The 12,661-nt window shown below is 45.6% G+C and overlaps 1 protein-coding gene across 1 annotated transcript in view; it reads left to right on the plus strand.

Moving 5' to 3' along the window:
* The window catches only part of Bicc1 (BicC family RNA binding protein 1), a 212,239-nt gene that overhangs the window by 164,882 nt on the left and 34,696 nt on the right, over positions 1-12,661 (plus strand). Inside the window, 2 exon segments of the mRNA XM_005070782.4 lie at positions 9,706-9,785; positions 11,399-11,557. Coding sequence (XP_005070839.1) covers positions 9,706-9,785; positions 11,399-11,557 — 239 coding nt within the window.

Raw genomic sequence — 12,661 nt, forward strand, 5'->3', positions numbered from 1 at the left:
CAAATCCATTTGTGTTTCAAGGACTGTTGCGAATTTCCCTCCATTGAAGCCACATGTCTCCGAAGACTAAGGGGTTAATGCCCTTGAAAGAGTGGGTGACCCCAAGGCACAGAGGAACAAGCAGGCCCTCTTGGTGGAGGAACTGAGGATTTTTTTTTCAGAATGTGTGTCTTTGTGGAAGAAAACAAAATGAAACAGCTACTTAGCTAGTTTAGTTTGTAGAATGTGGGACTAGGAAAAAAAAACCAAAAAACAAAAACCTAGGCATTTTTCAAATGATAGTTTTTCTGAAAGACCAGTTACCTGATATTAGGCATTTTAAAATTCCATGGATGTTTTCAAGTTTCTTGAGATAACAAGGAACACAGACTTTTAACATATTCAGGCTGAGGAACCCGTTCTGAGCGACCCTCACAGTAACATCTGGAACTTTCTCCCGGGACAGCACAGAAGTAACCTTCAAGGTCAAGGCTAGTGCCTGGCTGACTAGGTCTTCGGCTGCTCGTCTCCTCTTGTCGTCCTTGATTGTGACTTGGAAGTCTGCAGAACGCAGCAGTTCTGTTCTCGGGCTTCTTCTTCCAAGGCACCAGACAGAAAGAGGACGTGTGTGTGTGTGTGTGTGTGTGTGTGTGTGTGTGTGTGTGTGTGTGTGTGTGTGTATGAGATCACATGTTCACTCACGGGACTTGCTGGCCTCCTGTGTGTGTCCGCCTATTCTGTAATGACAGCCAGCAGTTGCGTGTCAGATGTTTTGTGAACAGTCCCAGATGTTGTTGACAGACACATTCTTTCTTGGCTTTGGGCTACAGTGCTGAGGCTTCAGATGCAGGCAGGCAGGACCCCTGGGGCCTGCCGTGTCGATGATGACCTGTATTCCTTGGAGAGAGTGAAGATCTGTCATTTCTGGCTCTGAGACCTGCCTGCATAACTTGCTCTTATCTCAGCCGTTTCCTGGGGAGGCTTTTTCCTGGCTTACACCAGGGTCCCCGCTTCACTGCCCCCTCATCTGTGAGAAGGACCTCTGACTGGGATTCCTTTGCTTTCCAGAGGGACAGTGTTTAGTTTGACTCCCTTTGCCATACCCTGACCTGGTATGGCTCCAGGTCATTGCAGCACTTTTTAAATATCACATGGGATGGCTTGGGCATTGTCCCTCCTCACAAGAGTGCCTTGTCGCCTTGTCTTATGCATATACACATGAATGTCCCCCAGGGGCGATGACCTCATTGTGACCCTGTTGGGACTCCCCATTCTGATGCTTCCAGATTCCCTCCTGGCACTTGCTTTCCTTGCCTCCTTCTTCCCAGAATCCTCTTCCTTATCTCTGGAATATAGAAAGCTGTTGCCAAGAGCTGAGTCTCTAACTTCCTGCTCCTCTCCTGCCTCCTCTGCAGCTTTGGGCTTGTTAAGTACCTGTCCCCCACCTGCACAGCACCTCTGAGGTTAGTTTGCGTGGCCACAATTAGAATGGTTCCTACAATAAATTGCCCCCCCCCAATTCGGTTCTCACACTCTGTGGAGACGTCTTTTGCTGATCATTTTTTCCAGTGTGCCCGATTCTGTTTCATATTTTGTTAGCATTTTGTTGTTCTTTGCTAGTTTATGTCTAGGTTTTCCCTAAGGTCTCTCTATAATCTTCTTTGGATTAAATAAACAGCTTTGATAAGTCACTCCGGACTCCTGGTGGATAAGAAGCATGCATGTTTGACCTGTGGGTACCACTCCTCCTCATACCCTCTTTCTCCTGAAGTAGCCAGGCCAGTGGAGAAACGATAACAGGTTGGCATCTTTGTATTTCCAAATCTTGCTTGCTGACCATGCTGAGAAGTTGGTGTTTCATCCACAAAGGGCCCACCCACTCTCTAGCTAACCTGTGAGCCTCCCTGAGCTCATCCCTCCTTTTGTCCAATTGGAGAAAGGCCTGTAGGCTCCGTTTTTGGCACTTGGATATACCTCCCACCCTCTTCTCTTGTTTAGCTAAAACCCTCTCAAAGTTTAGGTGATGGGGCATCTATCTCTAAGCAGAGGTGACCAGTTGAGTGGAAAAATGTCTCGAGGCTGGAAGTTCCTTGTACTTTCTCTCCCGGCTCCTTGTGTCACCATCATGTGCTTTCTCTGTTGAGTCTGAGCACCATTCTTCCAAGTACAGCCTTGACACGAGCTTGGCATGGGCCTTTGTGGTGTTTATACAGATTATAGACACCAGTTCAGCATTATTCCCATGAAAACCAGGGTTTTGAATCTAAAGTATATTCGGTTTCATACCATTTGTTTTTGCTCTCTCCTTTTGCCTTGCCCTGAGCATCATGTTAAGAGGACACCTATTGTAGGTGACTTGTCCCCACTTTACTCCATGTGTGTCATCTGGCATGCCTGTGCTGCTCACCGTTTTGCCTTGAATGCAGTCTGGCCCTTCCAATCCCCTTCACGATATGTTGTCTGCCCTTTTATCTAACTCAGTTTATTGGGGTTGCTGTAGGGAAAGAACATTCCTCGACTGATTCTAGAGTCTATATATACTACCAGCTACAGAATAAGTGTGCGGTGTGTGGTTGGTGTGGCATCCACACTCGTGTGTTATTCTTGTAGAATCATTTGAAGTTGTGGCTAAACAGTCAGCTCAGGTTTTCTCTTTTTGATAAAAGCGAGACATTGCTCTAAGTTCCTCTGCTCATGCAAAGCTTTTGTCTAAAAGGCAAGTGTCCCGCTTGGTTGTTTGTCAACTTGACACAAGCTAGAGCTGTCTGAGAGGAGGGGACCTCAGTTAAGAAACTGCCTCTATAAGATCAGCCTATATGCAAGCCTGGAGAGCATTTTCTCGATAATGATTGATGAGGGAGGATTCAGCTCGCTGTGGATGGTGCCACCCCTCGTCCTGGGTTCCATAAGAAAGCAGGCTGAGCAGGCCTTGAGGAGCAGAACCAACAAGCTGCACCCGCCATGGACTCTGCATCGATTCCTGCCTTGAGTTCCTGGAGCCTTGGCTTTCCTCAGTATGGACTTAAACTATAAGCTGAAATAAACATCTCTGTTGTTGTTGGTGGTGGTGTTTTTATCACAGCAGTAGAAATCCTAACTGAGGCAACAAGTCTATCTCTGAGGACTCTAGAGAGAAACTTACGAGTTCCACTATAAGTATAAGCAGCTGCTGCTCACCCTCAACTTGAATTCCCTCCTGCTGCTCACCAGAGTGACTTGCCAACCTAAAGGAAAAGTGATCAACTCAGCCAGCGGGTCAGTAGTATCTCAGCCGTGTCTAGATTCAAGGAAAGTTTGAAGCCAAATCCCATCAGCACATAGATGTAATACGTTTCTCTTGTGCCTATCAAAGCACATTATCCGGGAAATAGCAGTGGGGCAAGCTCTGCTTTCCATCTACGTCCATGCAGAATCACACGTTAGTGAGTAAGAGCAGAGAGGAGGCCAAGCTGTGGCCTGGGAAGCCAGCTGCTGATCCACACCAGCTGTTGATCTGCATGAGGCTCTCCGAGCTGCCCCCCTCTCCCTCAGCTGGGGCAGAGGGCACTGTGCCAACACATTAGCACCAGTGTTGTTGGAAATACCTCAGCAGTTAGATAACCCACATATGACAAGACAACCCCCACACAGCAAAATAAAGGTATCGGTTAGTTTAAGTCATTATATGGTTCAGAGGTGAAAAGCCTGCATGGTTCCTGCACAGGACCCTAGGTCAGTTCCCAGCACCTGTGTCAAGAGACCAGAACCACTTGTGCCCCCAGCTCCAGGGGACGTGGTGCCTCCTCCACCACTCGCTCACGCCCCACACATGCGTAGTTAAAAATAACACAAGTACCCTTTGTAAAAGTAACTTTTAATACATGTCTTAAAAGCACAAGAGAATTACTCCACACTAATGATATGTAGAGTCTTGAAGAAGCTTAGCGGCTGTCTGACACGGTTCTTTGCCTGTCACTGTCACTAAAACTCCTGGCTTAATGAAGGGAATGATTGGTTTCCAGTCCTTGGTTATCTCAGAACAGCATGGTGGCAGGAGTGTGTATGTGTGTGTGTGTGTGTGTGTGAGAGAGAGAGAGAGAGAGAGAGAGAGAGAGAGAGAGAGAGAGAGAGAGAGAGAGAGAGACAGAAAATGAGAATGAGAATGTGTGTATGTAATATCTGAGTGTGTGCTGTTGACTGAAGTTTCTGTCTCACCTAGTTCCACAGCCATTTAGTCCCAAATAAACACACAGAGGCTTGTATTAATTATAAACTGTTTGGCTGATGGCTCTGGCTTCATATGGGCTAGCTCCCTCTTAATTATTAACCCATTCTATTAATGTGTGTATCTCCCTAGGGTGTTGACTTACCAGAGAATGCCCAGTAAGCTACATGTTGTCTCTCTCATGATCCTTCTCTCTTCCTCTTCCCACAAAAACTTCAGTCAACAGTGTATGAGTGAGTGTGTGTTTGCAGGGGTGGGGTGGGGGGCAGCTGTTCGTATCGCTGTGGATGGCAAGCAGGGAACTCACAGAAAAGGGGCCAGGGTACTATATTCCAGAGGTCCAAACCCTGTGATTGAGTCGCTCCACTTACCAAGTTCTCACAAACTTGCAGACAGCTTGCCAGCTGGGGGGGCACCATTAAAGCAAACAAACAAATAACAAAAAACAAAACAGGAGCCAGTGGGGACCTTTCAGATGCAAAGCTTAGTACCACATTTTCTGCATTCATTCTGCCCTCCCTCCCTCCCCCTTCCTTCTTTCTCCTTCTTTCTGCTACTCTCACCCCCTTTCCCCTCCCTCCCTCTTTTTCTCCCTCCCTCCACCCCTCCCTCCAACAGTCCTTTAGAGAGTCTAAGTGACTTTTCCATTATCACAGAGCTTGTTAATGGCTACTTTGGGATTGACTAGGGCGTCCACATATTTTCCTCACCATATGAAAAGAATCTGAGCTGCCTGCAGAGTCAAGACATTGGAAGTGGGATATTCTGTGTGCAGTTTCCAGGCACTTCTGGGCTTTCTCTCTGAGGTCAATCTGCACCCTTTAGAGACCTAGGGATTTTTTTTTCAGTCTTGATTATATATTGATTTATGAACAAAAATTCCAAACTTAAGGCCACAGCCTTGTTTATATGGATTCCCCCAAATTTGGAAATTTGACTCTGATCACACAACCAAGAATGTGCCCAATCTTCTACCTGCCTAATCTGGAAACTTACATTTGAAATCTGGGTCTCCTTGAGTGCTGCCTTGGTGCAGGAAGCACACAGCGCTGTAGCTGGGCTGGTGTTATGGTTGCACCGGAAGACGGGCATGCAAAAAGCAGCACAAGCAATCAGCTTCATGCTTCGCATCCAGGGAGCATACCAAACCAGTGGAATCTGTGCTTTAATTTGCCCCATCATCTCACTTGCTCAGTCATCTCATCCCAGGGGTACGCAAAGACCCAAATCTAAAGAAAAGATGCCTAACACTAACAGTCCCAAGTGCTTCTGACACCTGTATCGGTTACTTTACTGCTGCTGTGACAAAAGCCCACAGACAAAAGCCACTTAGGGAGGACAGTGTTGATTTTGGCTTATGGTTCCAGGGGGGGAGTCTACAATGGCAAACAAGATACTGCAATGAGCAGGATCAGGAAGCTGAGAGATCACATCTTCAACCATAAACACAGAGTAAAAGAGAGTGAACTGGAAGTGGAATAAGGCTCTGAATTCTCAAAGCCGGTTGCTGGCGACATACTTCCTCCTGCAAGGCTGGAACTCTAAAGGGTCCACAGCCTCCCAGAACCAGCGCCACCTACTGGGGATCAAGTGTCGAACTCTATGAGCCTATGGGGGGCATTTCACATTCTTTGTTTGTTTGTTTGTTTTTGAGATAGGATTTCTTTGTGTAGTTTTGTTGACCAGGCTGGCCTTGAACTCACAGAGATCTGCCTGCCTCTGCCTCCCAAGTGCTGGGATTAAAGGGGTGTGCCGCCACCACCACCCAGCAACATTTCGAATTCTAACCACAGTAATGCTCTATTTTAAAAAAGCCATTATACTACATAGTAACCACATTGACTAATGTGGATGGCAACAGATTTCACACTGGCCACTCCTGAAAGCCCACCTCCTTCCCCCTGCATCTCCACCCCGCTGCTGGCTAGACAGTGACAGAGTGCAGATAGTCAAGAAATTCAACCCCAGATAAAGGTGAAAAGACATCTGAACCAGGAGAAACTCAATTGCTCACACTGATCTCTTCTTCATGAGTTCAAGGCTGGTTGGATGCTTCAATGGAATGTACCAACACCTCCTACTTTCAGACCAGGGCATGGGATCTAAAAGGATGACCTTTATAATGGGGTGTTGTGCATGAAAAGGATGGGCTCAGTCAGACACGTGGTTGCCTGTCGGTCTCTACCAGAACAGACAGTGACTAAAAGACTGAAGTTTGGCATGGAGGTGGGGTGATGCCTCTGCTCAACAGTGGTCCCTCACAAAGACAGGACTCAGCTGTAGGCTGTTGGAGGAAGACTAGTGGCCTAAACTACAATATCAATAGCACACAACCGTCCACAGCATGATTAATGCGCACATCTGAGCGAAGTATTTTCTTTGGAGTTTTCTGCAAAAAGGAATAAAGAGAAGAGAGTGGCCATTTAGAATTCCACCATGCTTCCAGGGCTGGGGTGGGGTGGAAGCTCAGGGGTGGAAATGGAACACAAGACCATCTTCCTAAAACCACACAAAGCTTCACATAGGTTCGTGGAGCATCTCAACTCTTCAGAAGGTTTACTGAAAACGTGTATGAGGTGTTCTCATAAGAACCATCACTGGCTTATCAAGTCTGTGCAGAACTCCACAGAACAGGGCCCGTTGTTTTCTCTCTTCTGTGGCGTTCTCAGAGAGCTTTTCTCTAGTGAGGGATGGTCGCTATCCCATCTCCCCTCTTCTATGGGAGGTGACACACCTGAAAGACAGGAGCAGATGGGTGGGAGGTTGTAATCAGAAAGCCAATGCCCTCACAGGCCTGATCAGAATTATTTTCGGAAGCCTAGGGCAAATGATCTCCTTGGAAAAGAAGTGTTCAAGCATACACTTTCCCATGTAGACATTTGTCAGTCTGCTTGACGGCACTATAGGTGTGGATGTCTTACTTGGTTTTGTAACATCCATGGTGTTGAGTATTCAGTGACCACTTTCCAGCAAGAGCAGGGACTCGGTAACCCCTGAGGACTTTGGAGATGATTGGAGATTAAGCAGGCATAGCTGTGTTGGATAATAATTCACTTTCTATCCACTAGATGGTGCACACTCCCTTCCAAATTTGCTATTGAGGTGGTTTTCTTCGTTTGCTTATAGTTCTGTTGTTGGAAAGAGGGTAGACCACCGAATTATCCTTCAGTTGAGAGTCCCTGGTCCTCTTCAGGTGCAGGTGTGTAAGAATTTTAATGTGGGTAGTCATCCTGTAAAGTAGTGGGTTTACAAGTTAGCATTACCGCCCCCCTGCCCCTCTGAGTGTGTATGTGTGTAAAATTAATATCTATTCTGCAGAAGTGTTTTGTCACCTGTATTGGACTGGTACATAGTGATCACAATGAACATTCTCATGGTTTTATCTGGTTTTCATTGTGGGTTTAAGACTCCTCTGGATAAGACAGTGAAATGCCTAACTGTGAGTGAGCATGGCATGTACTTGTTGGAGCACAGGGTTCTCCAGACCTGATGGTCGTTGGGTTCTCAGTGTTGCAGCAGAAATGGGAAGCAAAGTGGGACGTACTTGAGACTGGAATCTGAATGTGGCTAGCATTCTGGAAGTTGCTTCATATAGGCATCTTAAGGGAAGTGTGAAAGTCAGTTAGCAGGTACAAATTAAAACCAAACTGGGACTAGGCAGGGGGCTTCAGGGAATAGGCAATGAAGATTGCTGGAGATAAGTCGGGGTTCCCTCCTAGCTTCTGATGGGTGGATGTCTTATGTGCCCTGCTTTTAGGCCCCCTGGACTTAGAACGTATGGGAGACATTTTAGAATGTTTTGAGTAATCTTAAAGCCATTGCAAGTACCCTGGTTGGGATTAAAAGACAGGATAAGGAGAGTCTCGGGCAGGAGTAGCTGAGGGGACAGTGCCAGGGAGGGTCAGGGCACCAGTGAAGGGGCTGGTTCAGTGAGGTTCAGCTGCAAGTGTCGCTCCAGGGACCAAGGCACCCCATACTCTGCATCCCAAAGCTGCAGGGTGTTGTCTGCTGTGATCTCATATCCAGGTTGTGTAGACTTAAAAACATGCATCTCTCCTTTCCTCTCTTCCTTCCCTGACCTCTCCTCTGTACTGGCCAGTTGCACCTCAGAAAGTGTGATGTGTTCAGCATGGCATTGACCTTGACCTGTGGGGTGGACTGGGAATTAACCTTGGGGAGATGTGTATAGTTCAGGTATAAGCCCTACTCAGTGCAGTGGTTCTGGGTCCATAACCTGGAGAATTCCTGCTTTGGAAGAACAAAAGAACTTGGGCAGAAGGCATGGTAATTCTGGAAGGTACCCCGGATATTTACTGATCTCTGTCCTGTACTGGATAGAAAGGACTCAGGCGTCTCATTGATCATGACAGACCAAGGGTCGTAACCAAATTACCCATTTCTTGACTTTATTACTAGTACGCAAATGGGCATGGAGCTCTCTCCACTTACCCCAGAATGGTCTTGACCTGCACCAGGCCGGCCAATAAGGTGTCAGGACACCCAGACTGCTAAATTCGGGGAACCCAGTGAATGAGAAGTGGAAGCACACTCTGACCAACAGACTTGTGCTGAACACACCGGACCCCCACACCACCACCCCCAACCGTACTCCAATCTGCTGGAAGATTCCAGCTGTGTCTCGCGTTGCTCTTAGGGAGCCTGACGGGCCTCTCCCTCACTGCAGCCGGTGCTCTAATCCTTTCATCTTCTGCTCCATTTTCATCCTCACAGTAATCAGTTATAGTGTATAAAATACTTTATTTAATGTGGTATTGCAAATCACTCAAGCTCTGTAGGTGTCGGGGGGGGGGTTGTCTTTACTGATACATTCCCCAGTCCTTGGCCCACTACCCAGTCCAGTGAAGATAATTAGCATTTGATATTCAGTGAAATAAACAAAGTGTATGTATTAGTTACTCAAAAGGAACTCTGGATAAATAAGAAATATTCCTGAGTGGACTTTGTTGTTCTATTAACTTTGACTTGTGGGGATGTTTTCTATAATAAATTATCACAGTTTAAATTGTGAATCCAGAGCTGGGAGACATTTTATAGGCCTGAGTCCTATAAAAGCCACTCTCAGTGGTTTTTCAGCAAGTTCTTGATGAGGCTTCCACATTGCTTTTCCCTGTAAAACAAAACAAAACAAACAACAAGAAAACCTTTCACAAAGCCATAGCTTGAATTAAACAAATTATTGTATTATCTTTAGAATGGGACCAGGAATATAGCAAGAACTTAATTCACAAGTCAAAATCATAGATACCTTCTTCTGTTTGACAATGGTATGATTTGCTTGTCTTTCTAAGTTGAAGTTAAATTCCTTATCTAGTTTTCAGAACAGGAAAAACAAACATGATTTGGACACTTCCCTATGATTCTGATTACAGCAATCACACATACACAGTGCAGTAAATACTGGGTTTATTGTGGAATGTTTTATATTGTGGCATTGATCTTAAAGCAGGGAGTTTGGGGAGGTATGAAAGTGTCATGCAAACCTTTCTTCCTTGTCATTCCAGATCCCCACATCAAGGTTTCTGGGAAGAAAGATGATGTAAAAGAAGCCAAAGAAATGATCATGTCTGTCTTAGACACAAAAGTAAGTGAACGGGAAAGCTGGCAACTTCAAGGCCACTCCATACTGGTACCCAAGAACCATGCGGAGAAGGGAAAAGAAGTATGGAAGGTTTGAACAGGCACATGTGATTCTAACGCGGAGGGGGATGTGGAGAAAATGCTTAGTTTAAATGGTTTCTGTCATGTCAAGTAATATCATTGACTACATGTACAGATACATGTTTGCACATATATGCCATCTTCAGAAAGATACAGGGCAGATGACAAAAGTTGATCAAAATGAGCACATTTGCTTTTCTGAGGTCACAGGAGCCCTGTAACTCCCTGTGTGTACACATGTGTGTGCTCATACCCAGCTAGATGTTTGACTGTACATGTAAAAACAAGCATGGCAAAAGCTGAACACATGTAAGCATACACTCATTTGTGATGCTGTTTCTTTAAACACATCTGAAGCCCTTGCTGTATGCCAGGCATTTTATATTATACAAACGGTAGTTTGTTTTATCCTAAAAGTAACTCATTGCAGTGATGTTAAATAATTTGACCAGCATCTCAAAACTGGTAACTGGGGAAGTGGTTCAAATCATGGCTGTGGTTCTGGCTCCACCCCCTCTTACCACTTAATATTTTATTGGAATGTTTCTGATTTTGTCCTCCTATCTTTTGTTTTTCTGTTTTTGTTGTTGTTCATCTTTTTTAATTTTAAGAATTATTTACCTTGTAATTGTTAAGTACTTGGTTTTTTTTCCTCCCCTAGAAAAGGAGATATTCTCTTGTATTTCAAGGCTTTAAAGTGAAAGAAGCTAAGCTTAAAAATATAATTATTTCTCTGGGTGCATGTCAAAAATTTGTGATCTCAGGAGGTTTTAACATTACTGATATTTTAATGTCTTCAGTCTTACTGTTCAGGAATGCCACTAACAGTCTTGAAGACTCAAAAAGATTTTACATTGGCCCTTACAGCATCACGGTAAATTCCTCAGTGTTAAATACTTGGATGCCAGTTTGGTTGGTGCCTTTTTATTCCCCATATCTTGGGGTTTTACATTTTCTTTAATGTAACTGAGCCTCTGTTTGGGGCCCTTGTTCATGCCTTTGAGATCTCTATTTCTTCCACCAGTAGGAATAAGGGATGGCTGTGCAAGCTTAGGCAGAAGTGTAGCAGCTACTGTGTACGGGAGGTCAGGGAGCATTTAGTCAATGCTTGTGTGATCTCAGTGGGCGCTTGATTTCTAATTATGGTTCCCCATCATCGTTCCACTATCCAACATGGCATCTTTAGTCACGTGATCACATTCTCTTCTGTCTTTAGTTATTTGAACAGTTTCATGAATAATGCCTTAAAAGAAAAAAAACTGAATAATTTATTTGGGTTTTTTTGCAGCTGACTGTATTTAATTTTCTTAAAATGTATTGTGGTTAAAAAATATGTCACTTTCTTCTGATGCATTTCTCATAAAAACAAGATTTCTTCTTAATAAAGATGCTGTTAGAAATGTGTTAGGTTGACAGTATCCATTTGAGAAATCTGTAGTTTCCCACAAGAGTCTGTTTCTGTTAATACTGAATTGCCGTAAGGGCAGAGTGTTTGGCGTGGTTAATGCATCAGGAAACAACCCTGCTTCTGCACAGAGCAACCGCGTCACGTTGAAGATGGATGTCTCACACACAGAGCACTCCCACGTCATCGGCAAGGGCGGCAACAACATTAAGAAGGTGATGGAGGAGACGGGCTGTCACATCCACTTTCCCGATTCCAACAGGAACAACCAGGCAGAAAAAAGCAACCAGGTGACTCGCCTCTCCACACCCTTGAGTTTCAGTATGCAAATCCCTTCTGAGAGATGAGGGCAAAAGGCAGTCAGAGTAATCTACAGATGGCAGACATTGTGGGTGGTGCCCCCAACCCCCTGACCCCTGGAGAATGGGGTACTTCCCTGCCGTAGATTTATGGTTCTCTGTTTAACCTCTAAATGGTAGATATCAGGGGTGGGGTAGTCTCAAAATAAAGACCATCATGAAGAAATGGCAGAGAGTGCGTTGGGTTTGTCTGTCTCAGGAGCCTTGCCAGAGCGTGGGTTCTGTCCACACGGTGGCAGAAGTGGTCCTCCAGGTCACCTCTAAGAGGCAGTGGATAGGTCTCTACTTCCTCACACTGACAGGATGACAGCTGTTTGCTGAGACACACCCCTGGGGCTGCTTCTCTTTGGAAGCCCTGGGTCCGCAGGCAAGCACTCCGGGTCCTTGAAGTCTGCATACTACCGCTCTGTTGTTGAGATATGTTCTCTCTTCTCAGTTAATCCCATAGTGGGAATCTGTCAGCTCCGAGGATGAATCAGGGAGAGGGACGCTGTTCTGGGACGCATATGGGGCCAGGTAGAAAGCCTTGATTACAGGCATTGTTCGAAACACCTGGCGGTGGCTGTGACACCAAACCCTAAGAGCTGTGTCCTGGAACTCAGTGCTCCCACCCAGCATCAATCTTGATTGATGCTTCTTGTTGATGGATCGTGGTGAGGCCTGGGGATCTATGGAGAAAGCTAGAGAGGCTGGTACTAAGGCTGTGATTATCCGCCAGAGTGTGGAGGAAGAAGGCTGATGGCCCAGAGCCTAATGCAGCCATGTCATCGCTGTTAATACATAACTGACACAAAGAGACTTTAAACAAAAAGGGGAAAGTGCTGTGAACAAAAATAACGATAACGGCATTAGAATGGCTTCCTGGGAGCTGCTGGCTGTGGCTAGGTCCAAGTGGTGACGTAGGTCAATGGCCAGGCATCACTGGAGGAGGGTCTCATTAAAATCAAATTCCAGTTTGAAGCATCTCCTTTCAGCTGAGGTTTGTCATGAGCCCTCTTGTGTTGAGCAGCAAGGATGTGGACCTAGGAAGGCTGC

The sequence above is a fragment of the Mesocricetus auratus genome, unplaced genomic scaffold (assembly GCF_017639785.1).
Source record: "Mesocricetus auratus isolate SY011 unplaced genomic scaffold, BCM_Maur_2.0 Super-Scaffold_100027, whole genome shotgun sequence".
Taxonomy (NCBI): domain Eukaryota; kingdom Metazoa; phylum Chordata; class Mammalia; order Rodentia; family Cricetidae; genus Mesocricetus; species Mesocricetus auratus.